The sequence below is a fragment of the Oncorhynchus nerka genome, linkage group LG6, assembly GCF_034236695.1.
Source record: "Oncorhynchus nerka isolate Pitt River linkage group LG6, Oner_Uvic_2.0, whole genome shotgun sequence".
NCBI classification, from domain to species: Eukaryota; Metazoa; Chordata; class Actinopteri; order Salmoniformes; family Salmonidae; genus Oncorhynchus; species Oncorhynchus nerka.
In genome coordinates this window covers 84,230,564-84,253,688 of record NC_088401.1, presented here as the reverse complement: position 1 = coordinate 84,253,688, position 23,125 = coordinate 84,230,564, and the positions used below count along the sequence as shown (strand labels likewise).

Sequence of the window (23,125 nt, the reverse complement as noted above, 5' to 3'; positions counted from 1 at the left end):
ATCTACACTATTACACAGGAATCATTTAAGACACCAAGCTGTCATCTACACTATTACACAGGAATCATTTAAGACACCAAGCTGTCATCTACACTATTACACAGGAATCATTTAAGACACCAAGCTGTCATCTACACTATTACACAGGAATCATTTAAGACACCAAGCTGTCATCTACACTATTATACAGGAATCATTTAAGACACCAAGCTGTTATCTACACTATTACACAGGAATCATTTAAGACACCAAGCTGTCATCTACACTATTACACAGGAATCATTTAAGACACCAAGCTGTCATCTACACTATTACACAGGAATCATTTAAGACACCAAGCTGTCATCTACACTATTACACAGGAATCATTTAAGACACCAAGCTGTCATCTACACTATTACACAGGAATCATTTAAGACTATTAGACAAATATAATCGCTTGTTCTTAAAAAGGTCTTGACTTCACATTGACAAACTCGGATATTCACCATCATTTTCAGTAGAAGAAAGGTTCATACATGAATAATACTGGTGGATGGAGAAGATGGAGGGATATATAGGGAGGAGGAGATGAAGGTTAGAGGAGGAGATGGAAGAGGAGGAGATGGAAGAGGAGGATGGACATATAGGGAAGAGGAGGAGATGGAGGGTAGAGGAGGATGGACATATAGGGAAGAGGAGGAGATGGAGATGGAAGAGGAGATGGAGGGATATATAGGGAGGAGGAGATGGAAGAGGAGGAGATGGAAGAGGAGGATGGACATATAGGGAAGAGGAGGAGATGGAGGGTAGAGGAGGATGGACATATAGGGAAGAGGAGGAGATGGAGGAGGAGATGGAGGGATATATAGGGAGGAGGAGATGGATGAGGAGGATGGACATATAGGGAAGAGGAGGAGATGGAGGAGGAGATGGAGGGTAGAGGAGGAGATGGAGGGAAGATGAGGAGATGGAAGAGGAGGAGATGAAGGTTAGAGGAGGAGATGGAAGAGGAGGATGGACATATAGGGAAGAGGAGGAGATGGAGGGTAGAGGAGGATGGACATATAGGGAAGAGGAGGAGATGGAGGAGGAGATGGAGGGTAGAGGAGGAGATGGAAGAGGAGGAGATGGAAGAGGAGGAGGATATGGAGGGTAGAGGAGGAGGATATGGAGGGATATATAGGGAGGAGGAGGAGATGGAGGAGGAGGAGATGGAGGGTAGAGGAGGAGATGGAAGAGGAGATGGAGGGAAGAGGAGGAGATGGAGGGTAGAGGAGGAGATGGAAGAGGAGGAGATGGAGGGAAGAGGAGGAGGATATGGAGGGTAGAGGAGGAGATGGAAGAGGAGGAGGATATGGAGGGATATATAGGGAGGTGGAGGAGGAGGAGATGGAGGGTAGAGGAGGAGATGGAAGAGGAGGAGATGGAGGGTAGAGGAGGAGATGGAAGAGGAGGAGGAGATGGAAGAGGAGGAGGATATGGAGGGTAGAGGAGGAGATGGAAGAGGAGGAGGATATGGAGGGATATATAGGGAGGTGGAGGAGGAGGAGATGGAGGGATATATAGGGAGGAGGAGGAGATGGAGGGAGGAGGAGATGGAGGGTAGAGATGGAAGAGGAGATGGAGGAAGAGGAGGAGATGGAGATGGAAGAGGAGGAGGATATGGAGGGTAGAGGAGGAGATGGAAGAGGAGGAGGATATGGAGGGATATATAGGGAGGTGGAGGAGGAGGAGATGGAGGGAAGAGGAGGAGATGGAAGAGAGGAGATGGAGGGTAGAGGAGGAGATGGAAGAGGAGGAGGAGATGGAAGAGGAGGAGGATATGGAGGGTAGAGGAGATGGAAGAGGAGGAGGATATGGAGGGATATAGGGAGGTGGAGGAGGAGGAGATGGAGGGATATATAGGGAGGAGGAGGAGATGGAGGGTAGAGGAGGAGATGGAGGGAAGAGGAGGAGATGGAGGGTAGAGGAGGAGATGGAAGAGGAGGAGATGGAGGGAAGAGGAGGAGATGGAAGAGGAGGAGGATATGGAGGGTAGAGGAGGAGATGGAAGAGGAGGAGATGGAGGGTAGAGGAGGAGATGGAAGAGGAGGAGGATATGGAGGGTAGAGGAGGAGATGGAAGAGGAGGAGGATATGGAGGGATATATAGGGAGGTGGAGGAGGAGGAGATGGAGGGATATATAGGGAGGAGGAGGAGATGGAGGGTAGAGGAGGAGATGGAAGAGGAGATGGAGGGAAGAGGAGGAGATGGAGGGTAGAGGAGGAGATGGAGGGTAGAGGAGGAGATGGAAGAGGAGGAGATGGAGGAAGAGGAGGAGATGGAAGAGGAGGAGGATGGAGGGTAGAGGAGGAGATGGAAGAGGAGGAGGATATGGAGGGATATAGGGAGGTGGAGGAGGAGGAGATGGAGGGTAGAGGAGGAGATGGAAGAGGAGGAGATGGATGGAAGAGGAGGAGGAGATGGAAGAGGAGGAGGATATGGAGGGTAGAGGAGGAGATGGAAGAGGAGGAGGATATGGAGGGATATATAGGAAGGTGGAGGAGGAGGAGATGGAGGGGATATAGGAAGGTGGAGGAGGCGATGGAAGAGGAGTAGGGTGGAGGTGGGGGTTGAGGGATGCAGAAGGAGGGGGAGGTGGGGGTTGAGGGATGCAGAAGGAGGGGGAGGTGGGGGTTGAGGGATGCAGAAGGAGGGGGGAGGTGGGGGTTGAGGGATGCAGAAGGAGGGTGGAGGTGGGGCTTCCCCTGGCCTGGTAGACCTTGTTCTCTGGGGCAGTGTCCTTTCTGCTTGTCTCTCTGACCCTCAGCCTGCAGCCAAGGCACATAATCCCACCTCTCCTTCATCTTCTCCATGACATCTGTCCATCTCTCTGTCTGTGTGTCCCGAGGGTAGAGTTGTCATTTAGTCCAGGTCTCTCTCTGTCTCTCTCTCCCTCTCTCTCTCTCCCTCCTGTAGCAGGGAGCGTGATAGTGTCAACAAGCCTCCCTCTCCTTGCCTCTGACAGGTTTACTCCAGCACATAATCCCAAACACTGCACTCATAAAGTGTGTGTGTGCTTTTGAAATGCATTTCCATAATTTCCCTTCCTCCGATAGCCACAGCGCTTTAGATACACATACATAACCCCACGCAGCTGACACAGAAACACATTGTTCCGGCTTTCATTGCGACTCCTCAGTGTCTCAACAATACACAGACACTAAGAGAACGGTGAGCATCAGTGAAGAAATATCTAATCCTAGTTGTGAGAAAATCCCATCTCTGTATCTCAAACAGTTGTATTAATTATTAGACCATAGACCAGGGCCTGTAGACCAGGGCCCATTGACCAGGGCCCATAGATCAGGGCCCATAGACCAGAGCCCATAGACCAGGGCCCATTGACCAGGGCCCATTGACCAGGGCCCATAGACCAGGGCCCATTGACCAGGGCCCATACACCAGGGCCCATTGACCAGGGCCCGTTGACCAGGGCCTACAGATCAGGGCCCATTGACCAGAGCCCATTGACCAGGGCCCATAGACCAGGGCCCGTAGACCAGAGCCCATAGACCAGGGCCCATTGACCAGGGCCCGTAGACCAGGGCCCATTGACCAGGGCCCATTGGGTTCAAAGGTATATAGTGAATAGGGTGACATTTGGGTTGCACACCTGGTCTCAGTGGTAAAATGATGGAATCTTTTTAAAAGGTGGTGATGCCGTTAAGTGACACCTTGGCTCTGTCTGTGTCCCGAGCCCCTGTAGGAATTCACTGGTAATGAGAGAGATGCTGTGAGTGTCTGTGTCCCGAGCCCCTGTAGGAATACACTGGTAATGAGAGAGATGCTGTGAGTGTCTGTGTCCCGAGCCCCTGTAGGAATACACTGGTAATGAGAGAGATGCTGTGAGTGTCTGTGTCCCGAGCCCCTGTAGGAATACACTGGTAATGAGAGAGATGCTGTGTGTGTGTGTGTGTGTGTGTGTGTCTGTGTCTGTGTCCCGAGCCCCTGTAGGAATACACTGGTAATGAGAGAGATGCTGTGTGTGTGTGTGTGTGTGTGTGTCTGTGTCCCGGGCCCCTGTAGGAATTCACTGGTAATGAGAGAGATGCTGTGAGTGTCTGTGTGTGATGACTTGTTTCTGGTTTCTTGATTGTCACGTGTGTGTGTGTGCGTCAGTGTACCCGCCTGTGTGTGCGTTTGTCCTCTGTCAACCCGTCACGTGCAGTGGCTTCAGTCCCCTCCTCTCCTCAGCCAGCCAGCCAGACCAACAGTCCACTCCTCTCCTCTCCTCAGCCAGCCAGCCAGCCAGACCAACAGTCCCCTCCTCTCCTCAGCCAGCCGGCCAGCCAGCCAGCCAGCCAGCCAGACCAACAGTCCCCTCCTCCTCCTCAGCCAGCCAGCCAGACCAACAGTCCCCAGGAAATGTGTGACAGAGCCTGTGTGTGTGTGTGTGTGTGTGTGTGTGTGTGTGTGTGTGTGTGTGTGTGTGTGTGTGTGTGTGTGTGTGTGTGTGTGTGTGTGTGTGTGTGTGTGTGTGTGTGTGTGTTTGAACATGTCTGCGCTCGCAGCGATAAGCAGATCAAAAGCAGAGAATCTTTTCATGTAATTGGCTTCCAGAAGCACAGTGCCAAAGCATCTCATATCCGTCCGCAGTAACACTCACTCTGAAAAGGAGATTATTGGACAGGCAGGGAGGGAGGAGAGAGAGAATGGAGGAGATGCAGGGAGCTTCATTGTTGCTCATTAAAGCCCAGTAAGACGAGGAGGAGAAGGAGACGGGAGGTGTCAGAGATAAATGTCAGGTTGTCCAAGGCCAAGGGTCTTGTTAGAGATGTGTAAATGTTATGGTCCCCGTCATAAAACTCACAGCATTATTCACAATATCCTAGTTTTGATGTTCATCTCAGACACTTGACCTGACGCCGATTGTCCCACCTGTCTTTCTTCTGCTGCTGATGTCAAATGATGATGTGTGCTAAACCTAGAGAACCTCTGTGAGAACCTTTGTAAGTCGCTCTGGATAAGAGCGTCTGCTAAATGACTTGCTAAATGACTTAAATGTAAATGTGAAGCTAAACGGCTCTCCTCCAATCTCTCCACCTCAGGTCAGCCTTTTAAGCTTGACCCGAAGACGGCCCACAAGAAGCTGCGTCTGTCCAACGACTGCCTGACCATGGAGAAAGATGAGAGCTCCCTGAAGAAGAGCCACACTCCAGAACGTTTCAGCAGCACGGGTTCGTACGGAGCAGCAGGATCCGTCTTCATGGACAGCGGCTGTCACTACTGGGAGGTGCTGCTGGGCGCCTCCACCTGGTGAGTTGGCTTTTTGATAATACTGTTCACAGCTTCATGGAGAAACACTTTATTTACCTCCATCGATCATTTAACATCCACTATAGTAGTGGAATAATATTTTATCGATACAAAATAGGAACAATTCTACAATGTTGTATTTTCTACACTTTTGATTTCTTCTCTACAATAGTGACAAAAGACGTGCGATACTTATAGTTTTCACTGAACGTTCCAAACCTCAGTCAATGCCTGGCCCCTTCCTAACGCTCTGTAATCCCCTCTGACAGGTACGCTGTGGGCGTGGCTTACAAGTCAGCCCCTAAGAACGAGTGGAGTGGTAAGAACTCCTCCTCCTGGGTGTTTTCTCGCTGTAACAACAACTTCATGGTGCGTCACAATGGCAAGGAGATGCTGGTGGAGGCCAGCCACCAGCTCAGACGTCTGGGAGTCCTTCTGGACTACGACAACAACTCCCTGTCCTTCTACGACGCCATGAACTCCCAACACCTGCACACCTTCGAGGTCAGCTTCCTGCTCCCCGTGGCTCCCACCTTCATGATCTGGAACAAGTCTGTGATGATCCTGTCGGGGCTTCCTGTGCCGGACTTTGTGGACTGCCCTGAGGAACACCCGGAGGGGATGACGACCCTGTGTCGCCAGCAGGAGTCACCCTACGTGTCGGGTATGAAGGGCTGTCACTGAGACTGGGACTGGGGGCTGCGACTCGGCCTGTTGTCACAGAGACGGCTGAGATTGGGGATCGTTGTCACGGAGACCGATGAGGGCTTGGACTGGACTCACAGGACTGGGCTGGGTGTGACTCACTTACTTCCTGGGTTTGTGGGCCAATGGGGTAGAATCTTCCTCATCCTCTGCTTCCTCCTTCCTCATTTTCCCCAGCTCTCCTTTCTCGTCGTGGATGGTTTCAGTTACAATGCCTACTACTTGTCTCAGTGTGAGGATGTGTTTTGTTGTTTATGATATTTACAAATCATCACAGAAGCTTGACCTGCATTATGTGACTACTAGTCTTGTATTATAAGAAACTTTATTAATCATGATTGATTAGAGAATGTTAATTATTCATGAATAATAAGTTGCTTTTTAGAGTTACATTTATTTCCCTAGTGTGTAAAAAAAAAAAAGACAGAAAAAGAATTTGGGCAGCATTGTTCTTCCTCTAGAAAGCATAGTGAATTTATATTGTATAGAAAACGGATATGATTATGATGTTTATGCGATTCTAAACACAGTAAAAATGGACAAAACTGACAGAGAAAAAAAGTTCACAAAGTTGAATATTCAGGGAGGAAACGGTTAAAACCATTTGATTTACTATCGGTTTTGATGTCATAGCATGAAATGTATTTCCTATGTGATTGGTTCACACCTCATGTTTTGTTTGGTTTGGTTCTGTCGAAAAGCATGCTGCGTTATGGGATCCCACTTTAAACCTCTGGTTCACAGGTTATTCTGTATAAACTCTTATCTCCTTAACCTTTTACTGGTTCATTTCCTGGTTATCATGAGGCACTCCGTGACCCCTGACCAATAGAATCCCTCACAGTCACCACGGAGCTCCACCACCTCCCCTCACGTCCAATCACTGGTCGAGGTTTACCTTACTACAGAGAGGTGTGTTATTATAGTTTGTTCCTTTGTATAAAGTCCCAAGACAATGAAGACCTGTTATTTTCTTATAGAAATCATCTGATTTTCAGTCAAAGAAAATCACATATTAACCAGATATGGAGAAGAGAAGACCATCTAAGTTACGCGTTACATAATCCTATATTTATTTGGGCTTTTTATGAGTTGGTGGTGTAGATTATAAATATGATTTTCCTCTGATTGATATTCAGGGATGAATACATAGTGGGTCTGATCAAGACAATCAATAGCATATTGTTATGCAGGCAGGTGAAACATAACCAGGAACGTGTAACAGGAAAAGGGATGAACTGGCAGAACTAAATATTTGACATACTAACTGTTAATTACCGAAAACAAAACGGATGCTTTATTTTTTACAGTGAATTAAACTTAGTAGTAGTGAACATATTGGGAACAGACAGACTCGTACTACTGGTAATGCCACCGTCCTGATGGCTGTGGTTCCATCTCACTCCACTCATCCGTGGATTTACACTGTGTACCCAAATGGCACCCTATTCACATCTTTTGAAAAGTCAAAAATAATGCGCTATGTGGGGAATAGAGTACCATTCAATCCAACCTTAGTTTTCCATTTCCTGTTTCTTTTGTTTGTTTTTAAGTTCCTGTTTTTAATTGAAAGCACAAACTATCCAATCTGTCAGATTTCTACTTGGCAGAGTGATAGTTGGAGATATATGAATGGATCTGTATCTAACTGCCGGTGAGCCAGGAGTACCGTTATAGACCTAAGACGACAACGATTCAGTCACATGACCAGGGTCTTCTGTTTTAAAGAGCTAGCTGAATACTGGACACAAGAGGTCAGAGGTCTTTTAGATAACAGTGCTTTGATTATAACAGGTGGGGACACTTCACTGTAGACACCTTGTATGTATGCATTCATAAAGCCTTTATAACAGCTACATAAGACATAACATCGGTTTTATGGCGCTATTAAAGGCGATACAAGAGGTCACAAAGCTGGATAAAGAGGTTGTTCTCTTTTCTTTAGTCGAGCAGCAGATTTTGTGAATGTTAACATTTCTTGAATTCTCAGAAAGCTGATCAAGGTGAAGTAAACAAGAGGTGGAAGGAAGCTGGCTGTTGATTTCTGAGCTACAACTGACAAGCTCAATTCATTTGTATAAGAAGTGCATTTGACTTGGGGGTTACCTACCGCATGCATGATAATGTGTCTCTGATCTACTTGGTCCATACAGTCTGTGTATCTCATGAACGTTTTATAGAAACAGATTAATAACAAAATGTCTATTTGAAATATACAACTTTATTGAGACATCTGTGTTCATGCATATCATTCAGGTAGTTTTGCTGTGCTTTGTGCTACTACTACCGGTCAATAAACATACTAAGAATAATTGACTATCTTTGTAGTTAAGTAAGTATACAGAACCTTCTAGACATGATGGAATAGATCATTATTTTGCATTTCTGTTGTGTTTCGGAAGGAATTATTTTTTACAAACTCTAGAAAAATATCTCTTTACTTCTCCCCATTGATATGTGGATCAAACAACAACTGTGTTCAGTGCAACAACATCAACGTAGCGCTTCTGTTTCAATAGATATCTGACTTGTAGAAAGACAATTATGTAAATCATCAGGGGGGAGGGGGAATATATATTATATAAAATTGTATAATATACAAAAAATATATGAAGTAATGTTATTTATGTGAACTTAAAAGTCCAATTAAAAGTCTGATAAAAAAAAATGTTTTGAGTGATCGTATTCTGTTATTATCCTCGCTTTCCTTCACTCTTTCCACACATATCTCCTTGCTTCCACAGTCTGATCTGTAGCTGTCACATGAAGATATCGTAACCTCCCACGATGGACCGAAAGATATGACATGCCATCATTCAGCATGTAGCTCAGGATCTCGTTTGGTTTGTAGGGAAGGGTTGCCTAAGGCTGCCTTCTCAGGCCCGGGGGCAATGGGCGTGGGTAGGGGTATGAGAGAGGCCTGCTGGGCTGACAGGGAATACAGGGCCCTGGGTGGAGGGGCTTTTAAAAAACGTTTTTACATTATGAAGGGCTTGACATTAATTCATTCATTTTACCTTGGTCTGTAACACCATGGTGACTAGGTGACTTTAAATTGCATTGTATTGTGTTGTATGATGCAAGAAACCAATGTACAAAATAAATGCATTATTATTACCATACAGCAATTTAGGCAATGTCCATGTATTTATATATTCTTAATTACATTACTTTACTTCGATTGGTGTGTTACCGTTCAGGCACCATGTTATGCGATGATACGCACTGTGTCTCCAGTGCGCATTCACAGCCCGGTGCGGTGCCAGCTCTCCTCACTTGCTGTGCGAAAATGAGCATCCAGCCAGGACGGGTTGTGCCAGCTCTACGCTCTAGACCTCCAGTGCGTCTCCACAGCCCAGTACGTTCTGTGCCTCCTCCCCGCATTCGCCCTGAGGTGCGTGTCATCAGCCCGGTGCCACCTGTACCAGTCCCACGCATCAGGCCTCCAGTGCGCCTCCACAGTCCAGAGCTTCCGGCGACAGTTCCCAGTCCGGAACCTCCAACGACGTTTCACAGCCCGGAACCTCCTGAGACGGTCCATAGCCAGAGTCTTCTCCTGCGCCGATGCCCAGTCTAAGCACGGCGTCCAGTCCAGCTCCAAGGCCAGAGCCTTCTCCTGCGCCGATGCCCAGTCTAAGCACGGCGTCCAGTCCAGCTCCAAGGCCAGAGCCTTCTCCTGCGCCGATGCCCAGTCTAAGCACGGCGTCCAGTCCAGCTCCAAGGCCAGAGTCTTCTCCTGCGCCGATGCCCAGTCTAAGCACGGCGTCCAGTCCAGCTCCAAGGCCAGAGCCTTCTCCTGCGCCGATGCCCAGTCTAAGCACGGCGTCCAGTCCAGCTCCAAGGCCAGAGCCTTCTCCTGCGCCGATGCCCAGTCTAAGCACGGCGTCCAGTCCAGCTCCAAGGCCAGAGCCTTCTCCTGCGCCGATGCCCAGTCTAAGCACGGCGTCCAGCTCCAAGGCCAGAGCCTTCTCCTGCGCCGATGCCCAGTCTAAGCACGGCGTCCAGTCCAGCTCCAAGGCCAGAGTCTTCTCCTGCGCCGATGCCCAGTCTAAGCACGGCGTCCAGTCCAGCTCAAGGCCAGAGCCTTCTCCTGCGCCGATGCCCAGTCTAAGCACGGCGTCCAGCTCCAGAGCCTTCTCCTGCGCCGATGCCCAGTCTAAGCACGGCGTCAGTCCAGCTCCAAGGCCAGAGTCTTCTCCTGCGCCGATGCCCAGTCTAAGCACGGCGTCCAGTCCAGCTCCAAGGCCAGAGTCTTCTCCTGCGCCGATGCCCAGTCTAAGCACGGCGTCCAGTCCAGCTCCAAGGCCAGAGTCTTTTCCTGCGCCGATGCCCAGTCTAAGCACGGCGTCCAGTCCAGCTCCAAGGCCAGAGTCTTTCCTGCGCCGATGCCCAGTCTAAGCACGGCGTCCAGTCCAGCTCCAAGGCCAGAGCCTTCTTCTGCGTTGGTGCCCAGTCCAGGCACAGCATCCAGCCCGGGTCCATGGCTGGATTCACAGGATGAGCGGGTTCTTCGTCCCGCACCAGAGCCGCCACCGACACTAGACACCCCTCCTAACCCTGTCACGTCCTGACCATAGAAAGCCTTTATTTTCTATGGTGGGGTAGGTCAGAGCGTGACTGGGGGGTGTTCTAGTTTATTATTTCTATGTGTAGTCTAGTTTTTGTATTTCTATGTTGGCCTGGTATGGTTCGGTTCCCAATCAGGGGCAGCCGGCTATCGTTGTCTCTGATTGGGGATGATATTTAGGCAGCCTTTTCCCACCTGTTGTTTGTGGGATCTTGTTTTTGTATTGTTGCTTTTGAGCCCTACAAGGCTGTACGTTTGTTTGTTTGTTTCTCTTTATTGTTTTGTTGCTGGTTGTTGTTTAAATCAAATATGATGAACCAAATCACGCTGCAACTTGGTCTACCCATTTCGACGAGCGTTACAGTATTGTTGTGAAATTGTTAGGAATTACTTGTTAGATATTACTGCACTGTTGGAGCTAGAAACACAAGCATTTCGCTACACCCACAATTACATCTGCTAAACACAAATCTAGCAAAAGTTTTGAGAATGACACAAATATTAATTTCCACAAAGTTTGCTGCTTCAGTGTCTTTAGATATTTTTGTCAGATGTTACTATGGAATACTGAAGTAGAAGTACAAGCATTCCATAAGTGTCAAAGGTTTTTATTGACAAATGCATGAAGTTGATGCAAAGAGTCAATATTAGCTCTGTTGACCCTTCTTTGTTAAGACCTCTGCAATCCGCCCTGGCATGCTGTCAATTAACTTCTGGGCCACATCCTGACTGATGGCAGCCCATTCTTGCATAATCAATGCTTGGAGTTTGTCAGAATTTGTGGGGTTTTGTTTGTCCACATGCCTCTTGAGGATTGACCACAATTTCTCAATGGGATTAAGGTCTGGGGAGTTTCCTGGCTATGGACCCAAAATACCAATGTTTTGTTCCCCGAGCCACTTAGTTATCACTTTTGCCTTATGGCAAGGTGCTCCATCATGCTGGAAAAGGCATTGTTCGTCACCAAACTGTTCCTGGATGGTTGGGAGAAGTTGGTCTCGGAGGATGTGTTGGTACCATTCTTTATTCATAGCTGTGTTCTTAGGCAAAATTGTGAGTGAAACCCCTCCCTTGGCTGAGAAGCAACCCCACACATGAATGGTCTCTCGATGCTTTACTGTTGGCATGACACCGGACTGATGGTAGCGCTCACCTTGTCTTCTCCGCACAAGGTTTTTTCCGGATGCCCCAAACAATTGGAAAGGGGATTCATCAGAGAAAATGATTTTACCCCAGTCCTCAGCAGTCCAATCCCTGTACCTTTTGCAGAATATCAGTCTGTCCCTGATGTTTTTCCTGGAGAGAAGTGGCTTCTTTGCTGCCCTTCTTGACACCAGGCCATCCTCCAAAAGTGTTCGCCTCACTGTGCATGCAGATGCACTCACACCTGCCTGCTGCCATTCCTGAGCAAGCTCTGTACTGGTGGTGCCCTGATCCCGCAGCTGAATCAACTTTAGGAGACAGTCCTGGTGCTTGTTGGACTTTCTTGGGCACCGCTCTCCTTGAAGTTCTTGATGATCCGATAAATGGTTGATTTAGGTGCAATCTTACTGGAAGCAATATCCTTGCCTGTGAAGCCATTTTTGTGCAAAGCAATGATGACGGCACGTGTTTCCTTGCAGGTAACCATGGTTGACAGAGGAAGAACAATGATTCCAAGCACCAGTTTTGAAGCTTCCAGTCTGTTATTCGAACTCAATCAGCATGACAGAGTGATCTCCAGCCTTGTCTTCGTCAACACTCACACCTGTGTTAATGAGAGAATCACTGACATGATGTCAGCTGGTCCGTTTGTGGCAGGGCTGAAATCCAGTGGAAATGTTTTTGGGGGGATTCAGTTCATTTGCATGGCGAAGAGGGATTTTGCAATTATTTGCAATTCATTTGATCACTCTTCATAACATTCTGGAGTATATACAAATTGCCATCATACAAACTGAGGCAGCAGACTTTGTGAAAATTTATATTTGTGTCATTCTCAAAACTTTTGGCCACGACTGCATGTGACCAATACAATTTGATTTGTACACTACCTCTCTGCCTATTGGCTTATTTCAAGCCTGTCTCAAAATAACACACCACCTCTTTTAATTAAGACAAGCTTTTTACTGGCTGGCTTTTCAAAGACAACAACGACATGTAGACGACTCGTTTTGTGCTCTTGTACGGAGAAGTAACTCCCCATTGCTGACCTATACTTATCTATAACTTGGCGAATAACTCGCTGACTAGCAAAGAATGTCAACAAATGTGAACACGTACGTCTCTGCGCTGTGATCTGATCTGAAAAGCGCGCGGGTGATTGAAGGACAGTTTGTGGGCTACCAACAGCCAATATAATTCTACTCCTTTGCGTTCTGGCTCTGCCTACAACAAAAATCACAGACTCAATCTTGCAAAATTAGATTTGTTTTGGTTTGTTACATTGAAAAGGGGCTGATATAATATTGATTCGATCGCAGAAAAATAAACAGCGATCTATTGCAAACTAACGGGGCGAACTCAATGAAGTTGAGGCTGAATGTATCTCACAGGAGAAAGCAATGAATGGTCCTGGCACACCCCAAAAAAGTATAAAATAAAGTATTGTGTACATATGTATTTTATGGGGTATTGTGTATATATTGCTGAGGATTTTTCTTTAATCAATTTTAGAATGAGGCTGTAACGTAACAAAATGTGGAAAAAGTCAAGGGGTCTGAATACCTTCCCGAAGTCACTGTATATATCATGGTAGGAAGGCATATCAATTAACATGACTTATAGAGTAAACAATGTCATTGTCAGAAGACATAGGTTGTAATATGGCCTTTTTGGGAGGGCGGGGGCTTGGCTTCCCCAGTGATTTTACCCACACACCGCTAATGTGTGTCTGCGTTGCATGGTATTTCTTCTGCCTGGTAGTCCTCGGGGTAGTAGTCCTGGTAGTCCTCGGGGAAGTAGTCCTGGTAGTCCTCGAGGAAGTAGTCCTGGTAGTCCGAGGGGAAGTAGTCCTGGTAGTCCGAGGGGAAGTAGTCCTGATAGTCCGAGGGGAAGTAGTCCTGGTAGTCCTCGAGGAAGTAGTCCTGGTAGTCCTCGAGGAAGTAGTCCTGGTAGTCCTCGGGGGAGTAGTCCTGGTAGTCCTCGAGGAAGTAGTCCTGGTAGTCCGAGGGGAAGTAGTCCTGGTAGTCCGAGGGGAAGTAGTCCTGGTAGTCCGAGGGGAAGTAGTCCTGGTAGTCCTCGAGGAAGTAGTCCTGGTAGTCCTCGAGGAAGTAGTCCTGGTAGTCCTCGGGGGAGTAGTCCTGGTAGTCCTCGGGGAAGTAGTCCTGGTAGTCCGAGGGGAAGCAGTTCCGAGGGAACACTTCCTGTACTCCTCATCTGCTGTCCCTGGCACAGTCCTACTGTTCTCTGTTACCACAACACTAATGTGCTGACCCCAAACTAACTGTGATGAGGATGGAGCAGAAAAGTCCGGACACCAACAATATATTCAATACTTTTCTCTCCTCGTTTATCATCTTTACACCCCCTCCCCCTTGTTTACAAAAAATAATTAGCAGAGTGGAATTAATGTGCACTTCTGATCTCTCTTTCTGCCCTGAATGAGGCATGATGTTGATCTGATGACATATTAGACAGGTTTGGACAATTACTACCCTTCATTAACCATTCATGAGTCGTGCCCAAAATTGGCCCCTATTCCCTATAGTGTACTACTGTTGACCAGGGCCCTGTAGGGGCACTATGTGGAGGAGAGTGTGTTATGTTGGATGTATTCTGCCATCTGTGAATATGATGAATATTTAGATATATTTGGAAATTGTTCTGCATTGGTAAAATAACTTCAAACGTAGGTCAAATACGAGAGATGTGAAATTAATGTTTATACAATACGGCATGTGTTGTCATTCCAATCGCATACCGATCTCACCACTCCCCTTCACCTCCTCTTCCTCTTACCCCTCCTTCTTCACCTCCTTCTGCATCCACCTCTGCATCCACCTCCTCTTTCACCCCTCCTCATCCTCCTCCTCTTTCACCTCCCCCCCTCCTCTTCCTCCCCCTCCTCCTCCTCTTCCGCTCATCTACCATCAGCTGATATAGGTCAGTTGTGCTGCACATGTCACTCTGTCTGAGATCTCTAGGCTCTACTGTCTCTTTAAAGGCCCTGCCAGTGCCATTTTCAGGGGGTCTATGTAAAATGCCCAGCCCCATCATTCTTTGTCAGTAGGTGCCATAAAGGACTGTGGTTCTCAGTCCATCTCCTCTCTCTCTGCTCTCTCTCTCCTCTCTCCTCTCTCTCTGCTCTCTCTCTCCTCTCTACTCTCTCTGCTCTCTCACTCCTCTCTACTCTCTCCGCTCTCTCACTCCTTCTCTCTCCTCTCTCTCTCTCTCTCTGCTCTCTCTCTCCTCTCTCTCTTTCTCTCTGTTCTCTCTCTCCTTCTCTCCCTCTCTTTCTCTCTGCTCTCTCTCTCCTTCTCTCCCTCTCTCTCTCTCTCTCTCTCTCTCTCCTTCTCTCCTTTCTACCTCTCTCTCTCTCCTTCTCTCTCTCTCTCTCTCCTCTCCTTTCTCTCTCTGCTCTCTCTCTCTGCTCTCTATTCACCCGGCTAGTTTGATGGATTCCCCCCTCAGGAGATGAATTCAGATAGAGTTGTGTGGAGCCGTGATCTACTGCCTGTTTATATCCTCATTTCCTGGAGAGACTCTCTCCATCAACAAACCCACAGACTCTCTCCACCAACTAACCCACAGAGACTCTCCACCAACTAACCCACAGAGACTCTCCACCAACTAACCCACAGACTCTCTCCACCAACTAACCCACAGACTCTCTCCACCAACTAACCCACAGAGACTCTCCACCAACTAACCCACAGAGACTCTCCACCAACTAACCCACAGAGACTCTCCACCAACTAACCCACAGAGACTCTCCATCAACTAACCCACAGAGACTCTCCACCAACTAACCCACATACTCTCTCCATCAACAAACCCACAGACTCTCTCCACCAACTAACCCACAGAGACTCTCCACCAACTAACCCACAGAGACTCTCCACCAACTAACCCACAGACTCTCTCCACCAACTAACCCACAGACTCTCTCCACCAACTAACCCACAGAGACTCTCCACCAACTAACCCACAGAGACTCTCCACCAACTAACCCACAGAGACTCTCCACCAACTAACCCACAGAGACTCTCCATCAACTAACCCACAGAGACTCTCCACCAACTAACCCACAGAGACTATCCACCAACTAACCCACAGAGACTCTCAACCAACAAACCCACAGAGACTCTCCACCAACTAACCCACAGAGACTCTCCACCAACTAACCCACAGAGACTCTCCATCAACTAACCCACAGACTCTCTCCATCAACAAACCCACAGACTCTCTCCACCAACTAACCCACAGAGACTCTCCACCAACTAACCCACAGAGACTCTCCACCAACTAACCCACAGACTCTCTCCACCAACTAACCCACAGACTCTCTCCACCAACTAACCCACAGAGACTCTCCACCAACTAACCCACAGAGACTCTCCACCAACTAACCCACAGAGACTCTCCATCAACTAACCCACAGAGACTCTCCACCAACTAACCCACAGAGACTTCCACCAACTAACCCACAGAGACTCTCAACCAACAAACCCACAGAGACTCTCCACCAACTAACCCACAGAGACTCTCAACCAACAAACCCACAGAGACTCTCAACCAACAAACCCACAGAGACTCTCCACCAACTAACCCACAGAGACTCTCCACCAACTAACGCACAGAGACTCTCCACCAACTAACCCACAGACTCTCTCCACCAACTAACCCACAGAGACTCTCCACCAACTAACCCACAGAGACTCTCCACCAACTAACCCACAGAGACTCTCCACCAACAAACCCACAGAGACTCTCCACCAACTAACCCACAGAGACTCTCCACCAACTAACCCACAGATAATCTCTCCATCAACTAACCCACAGAGACTCTCCACCAACTAACCCACAGAGACTCTCCACCAACTAACCCACAGACTCTCTCCACCAACTAACCCACAGAGACTCTCCACCAACTAACCCACAGAGACTCTCCACCAACAAAACCCACAGAGACTCTCCACCAACTAACCCACAGACTCTCCACCAACAAACCCACAGAGACTCTCCACCAACTAACCCACAGACTCTCTCCACCAACTAACCCACAGAGACTCTCCACCAACTAACCCACAGAGACTCTCCACCAACTAACCCACAGAGACTCTCCACCAACTAACCCACACTCTCAACCAACTAACCCACAGAGACTCTCCACCAACTAACCCACAGACTCCCTCCACCAACTAACCCACAGAGACTCTCCACCAACTAACCCACAGAGAATCTCTCCATCAACTAACCCACAGAGACTCTCCACCAACCCACGAGACTCTAACCCACAGAGACTCTCAACACAGACTCTCCACCAACTAACCCACAGAGACTCCACCAACTAACCCCACTCCACCAACCAACAAACCCACAGAGACTCTCTAACCAACAACTAACCCACAGAGACTCTCCACCAACCAACTAACCCACAGAGACTCTCCATCAACTAACCCACAGAGACTCTCCACCAACTAACCCACAGAGACTCTCCATCAACTAACCCACAGAGACTCTCCATCAACTAACCCACACAGACACTAACCCACAGAGACTCTCCATCTAACCCACAGAGACTCTCATCTCTAACCCTCAGAGACTCAGTCCATCACTCACTCACTCACTCACTCACTCACTCACTCACTCACTCACTCACTCACTCACTCACTCACTCACTCACTCACTCACTGTTCATTCTGTTCTGACAGTTTTAGTACATGATCCTCGGGCAACAGATTAACCCTTCACTTCTGGCTCCCTCCCTCCCCCTTCCGTCCCTCCTCTGTAGCCTGTATCTAATGCATGTGTTGTTTTACACCACATTAGGAGCCGGGGTAACAAATGATCTAACGAGCTACTAATGGGCTGTCTGTAATTGGTTCTGCAATTAAACATGTAGTTATGGGGTGCTCTTACGGCTGGCTGGCTGGCTGGCTGGCTGGCTGGCTGGCTGGCTGGCTGGCTGGATGGCTGGCTGGCCAATCTGTCACACATACAGTGGGGAGAACAAGTATTTGATACACTGCCTGTTTTTAGCAAGTTTATTTTGCCGGTTTTCCTAGTATTCAGTTATATTTCTTCAAAGCATGTAGAGGTCTGTAATTTTTAATAATATAACACCACTAATACAACAGAGACAATATAACATATAACACCACTGCCCTTTTTAGCAAGTTTATTAAAAATAACACCGGACATATCACATTTACATAAGTATTCAGACTCTTTCTTCAGTACTGTTGTTTGTTGATAGCATCTCTGTTGTATTAGTTGGCTGTTGTATTAGTGGTGTTATATTGTCTCGATTATAGCCTCTGTTGTATTAGTGGTGTTATATTGTCTTCTTGTAGTATGACTGTTGTATTAGTGGTGTTATATTGTCTCTGTTGTAAGTGGTGTTATATTGTCTCTGTTGGCACACCTGTATTTTGGGATATTTCTCCCTGTTGTATTATTCTTCTCTGCAGATCCTCTCAAGCTCTGTCAGGTTGGATGTTGTATTAGGGTGTTATATTGTCTCTGTTGTATTAGTTGTTATATTGTCTCACTGTTGTATTAGCTATTTTCTGTTGTATTAGTGGTGTTAGGTCTCTCTCTGTTGTATTAGTGGTGTTATATTGTCTCTGTTGTATTAAAAATGTCTCTGTTGTTGTGTCTGTTTAGGTTCAATTGTCTCTGTTGGGCTCTGGCTGTTATATTGTCCTGTTGTATTAGTGGTGTTATATTGTCTCTGTTGTATTAGTGGTGTTATATTGTCTCTGTTGTGTTATATTTCAGTAGATGGTGTTATATTGTCTCTGTTGTATTAGTGGTCTTATATTGTCTCTGTTGTATTAGTGGTGTTATATAGTGGTGTTATATTTCTGTTGTATTAGTGGTGTTATCTCTGTTGTATTGTTGTTATATTGTCTCTGTTGTGGTGTTATATTGTCTCTGTTGTATTAGTGGTGTTATATTGTCTCTGTTGTGTTATATTGTCTCTGTTGTATTAGTGGTGTTATATTGTCTCTGTTGTATTAGTGGTGTTATATTGTCTCTGTTGTATTAGTGGTGTTATATTGTCTCTGTTGTATTAGTGGTGTTATATTGTCTCTGTTGTATTAGTGGTGTTATATTGTCTCTGTTGTATTAGTGGTGTTATATTGTCTCTGTTGTATTAGTGGTGTTATATTATCTCTGTTGTATTAGTGGTGTTATATTGTCTCTGTTGTATTTATATTATCTCTGTTGTATTATCTCTGTTGTATTAGTATTGTCTCTGTTATTAGTGGTGTTATATTGTCTCTGTTGTATTAGTGGTGTTATATTGTCTCTGTTGTGTTATATTATCTCTGTTGTATTAGTGGTGTTATATTGTCTCTGTTGTATTATATTGTCTCTGTTGTATTAGTGGTGTTATATTATCTCTGTTGTATTAGTGGTGTTATATTGTCTCTGTTGTATTAGTGGTGTTATATTGTGTTATATTGTCTCTGTTGTATTAGTGGTGTTATATTGTCTCTGTTTATTAGTGGTGTTATATTGTCTCTGTTGTATTAGTGTTGTTATATTATCTCTGTTGTATTAGTGGTGTTATATTGTCTCTGTTGTATTAGTGGTGTTATATTGTCTCTGTTGTGTTATATTGTCTCTGTTGTATTAGTGGTGTTATATTGTCTCTGTTGTATTAGTGGTGTTATATTATCTCTGTTGTATTAGTGGTGTTATATTATCTCTGTTGTATTAGTGGTGTTATATTGTCTCTGTTGTATTAGTGGTGTTATATTGTCTCTGTTGTATGTTGTATTAGTGGTGTTATATTGTCTCTCTGTTGTGTTATATTATCTCTGTTGTATTAATGGTGTTATATTATCTCTGTTGTATTAGTGGTGTTATATTGTCTCTGTTATATTATCTCTGTTGTATTAGTGGTGTTATATTATCTCTGTTGTATTAGTGGTGTTATATTGTCTCTGTTGTATTAGTGGTGTTATATTGTCTCTGTTGTATTATATATGTTATATTCTCTGTTGTATTAGTGGTGTTATATTGTCTCTGTTGTTATATTATCTCTGTTATATTGTCTCTGTTGTATTAGTGGTGTTATATTGTCTCTGTTGTATTAGTGGTGTTATATTGTCTCTGTTGTATTAGTGGTGTTATATTATCTCTGTTGTATTAGTGGTGTTATATTGTCTCTGTTGTATTATCTCTGTTGTATTAGTGGTGTTATATTGTCTCTGTTGTATTAGTGGTGTTATATATATTGTCTCTCTGTTGTTGTTATATCTCTGGTGTTATATTATCTCTGATATGTTATATTTCTCTGTTGTAGTAGTGGTGTTATATTGTCTCTGTTGTATTAGTGGTGTTATATTTCCTGTTGTATTAGTGGTGTTATATTGTCCTCTGTTGTATTAGTCTGTTGTATTAGTGGTGGCATCTCTGTTATAGTTGTTATATTGCCTATTAGTGGTGTTGTATTAGTGGTGTTATATTGTCTCTGTTGTATTAGTGGTGTTATATTGCTGTTGTATTAGTTGCACATCTCTTGATCTGATATGTTCCCCTGATTCCTTATATTGACTCTTAAATGCGCACACTCACAACACTATATTCATTTTATCAATATATTTCTTTACGTTTGAACTCACTTTGCTGTGCATCATCAATGGACCCAATTATCATAATCAGTTTATGACCGACTGACCAATATCTACAGATCAGTGTTCCTCCATGTAATGTCAAAGTCCAGCACCTTCCCCTTCTTCTCCTCTCCTCCTTTTCAAATGTACATTGCAGAGAGGTGGAGAAGTCAGAGACCACCCCTCCCCATTTTTAGATCCCACATCAGAAGGCAGGGCAGCAGCTACGTCATGAAACCCGCTATATGGTACTTTTTTTTTTTGCGTGACCCGACCATATTCACATAGAAATGTGAGTCTTAGATCTGTCATTCTCATTGAAAGCAAGTTTAAGAAGCAGTAGATCTGTTCTGTGTGTGCTATTTCTATGCCACTCGTACTTAAGTTGTTTTGTGCACCAGCTTCAAACAAGTTGAATAACAATATTTTTGTTTATGGAAAATATATTTTACAGCGGTTTAGATAGTACAATGATTCTCTAAACTAAGCTTGTTTATTTTGTCACATAAACTGACATTTTTTTAGCAACCAGGAAATGACAGAGCGTTCTGCATCTTTAACTTGACATTGAATGGGAGGAGCTGACATTAAAATTGTGGCTTTCAGCCACAACATCTGCTTGTCAGCTGAATCATATCTCTTCCTCCATTAGCGTGCTACTCCTCATGTCCAATCACAGACTGGGTAGGAGAGGAAAGTAGATGAGGAGGAGATGAGATGAGAGGAGATGAGAAGAAAGGAGATGAGAGGAGGAGAAGAAAGGAGATGAGAGGAGGAGAAGAAAGGAGAGGAGAGGAGAGGAGATGAGAGGAGATGAGAAGAAAGGAAAGGAGAAGAAAGGAGATGAGAGGAGGAGAAGAAAGGTGATGAGCGGAGAGGAGATGAAAGGAGAGGAGATGAGGGGAGAGGAGAAGAAAGGTGATGAGAGGAGAGGAGATGAAAGGAGAGGAGATGAGGGGAGAGGAGAAGAAAGGTGATGAGAGGAGAGGAGATGAAAGGAGAGGAGATGAGGGGAGAGGAGAAGAAAGGAGAAGAAAGGTGATGAGAGGAGAGGAGATGAGGGGAGAGGAGAAGAAAGGAGATGAGAGGAGAGGAGATGAAAGGAGAGGAGATGAGGGGAGAGGAGAAGAAAGGAGATGAGAGGAGAGGAGACACCACTATAACCTTTCATTAAGTGACAGCAGCGAGTCTGTTCCAGCTCTGTTTCTTTGATCTGACTGCTACATCAGTGTGTGAACATGCTGACCATTAAGTTACAGTGGACCATAACTCGATGTGATGCAAATTACACCTTTTTCACTCTGAAGTCAGATATTGGCTGGAAACATAGGCCTACAGTTGAATCAAAACCCTGAATACACTTGAAAAGGAATTGTCCAGTAGTACAGTAGGATGCTGTACTACTGAAGGGTCAGGTCAGAGGTGTAGAAGGGTCAGGTCAGAGGTGTAGAAGGGTCAGGTCAGAGGTGTAGAAGGGTCAGAGGTGTGATTGGGTCAGGTCAGAGGTGTAGAAGGGTCAGAGGTGTGATTGGGTCAGGTCAGAGGTGTAGAAGGGTCCGGTCAGAGGTGTGGAAGGGTCAGAGGTGTGGAAGGGTCAGAGGTGTAGAAGGGTCAGAGGTGTGATTGGGTCAGGTCAGAGGTGTAGAAGGGTCAGAGGTGTGATTGGGTCAGGTCAGAGGTGTAGAAGGGTCAGAGGTGTGATTGGGTCAGGTCAGAGGTGTAGAAGGGTCCGGTCAGAGGTGTGGAAGGGTCAGAGGTGTAGAAGGGTCAGGTCAGAGGTGTAGAAGGCTCAGGTCAGAGGTGTAGAAGGCTCAGGTCAGAGGTGTAGAAGGCTCAGGTCAGAGGTGTAGAAGGCTCAGGTCAGCGGTGTAGAAGGCTCAGGTCAGAGGTGTAGAAGGGTCAGAGGTGTAGAAGGGTCAGAGGTGTAGAAGGGTCAGGTCAGAGGTGTAGAAGGGTCAGAGGTGTAGAAGGGTCAGATGTGTAGAAGGCTCAGAGGTGTAGAAGGCTCAGAGGTGTAGAAGGCTCAGAGGTGTAGAAGGGTCCGGTCAGAGGTGTGGAAGGGTCAGAGGTGTGATTGGGTCAGGTCAGAGGTGTAGAAGGGTCCGGTCAGAGGTGTGGAAGGGTCAGAGGTGTGATTGGGTCAGAGGTGTAGAAGGGTCAGGTCAGAGGTGTAGAAGGGTCAGGTCAGAGGTGTAGAAGGGTCAGGTCAGAGGTGTAGAAGGGCCAGAGGTGTAGAAGGGTCAGGTCAGAGGTGTAGAAGGGTCAGCGGTGTAGAAGGGTCAGGTCAGAGGTGTAGAAGGGTCAGGTCAGAGGTGTAGAAGGGTCAGGTCAGAGGTGTAGAAGGGTCAGGTCAGAGGTGTAGAAGGGTCAGGTCAGAGGTGTAGAAGGGTCAGGTCAGAGGTGTAGAAGGGTCAGGTCAGATGTGTGGAAGGGTCAGGTCAGAGGTGTAGAAGGCTCAGGTCAGAGGTGTGGAAGGGTCAGGTCAGAGGTGTAGAAGGGTCAGGTCAGAGGTGTAGAAGGGTCAGGTCAGAGGTGTAGAAGGGTCAGGTCAGAGGTGTAGAAGGGTCAGGTCAGAGGTGTGGAAGGGTCAGGTGGGAGGTTGTAGAAGGGTCAGAGGTGTAGAAGGGTCAGGTCAGAGGTTGTAGAAGGGTCAGGTCAGAGGTGTGGAAGATTTTGGTCAGGTGGGAGGTCAGAGGTGTCAGGTCAGAGGTGTAGAAGGGTCAGGTCAGAGGTGTAGAAGGGTCAGGTCAGAGGTGTAGAAGGGTCAGGTCAGAGGTGTAGAAGGGTCAGAAGGGTCAGGTCA

The 23,125-nt window shown here is 46.4% G+C and overlaps 1 protein-coding gene across 1 annotated transcript in view; it reads left to right on the top strand.

Annotated features, from left to right (window-relative positions):
* LOC115121094 (probable E3 ubiquitin-protein ligase MID2) overlaps positions 1-8,301 on the top strand; it is a 187,213-nt gene extending 178,912 nt beyond the window's left edge. Inside the window, 2 exon segments of the mRNA XM_065019097.1 lie at positions 5,073-5,280; positions 5,550-8,301. Of these exon segments, the coding sequence (XP_064875169.1) occupies positions 5,073-5,280; positions 5,550-5,964 (623 nt within the window). The 3' untranslated portion in view covers positions 5,965-8,301.
* Positions 8,302-23,125: the final 14,824 nt, after the last annotated feature.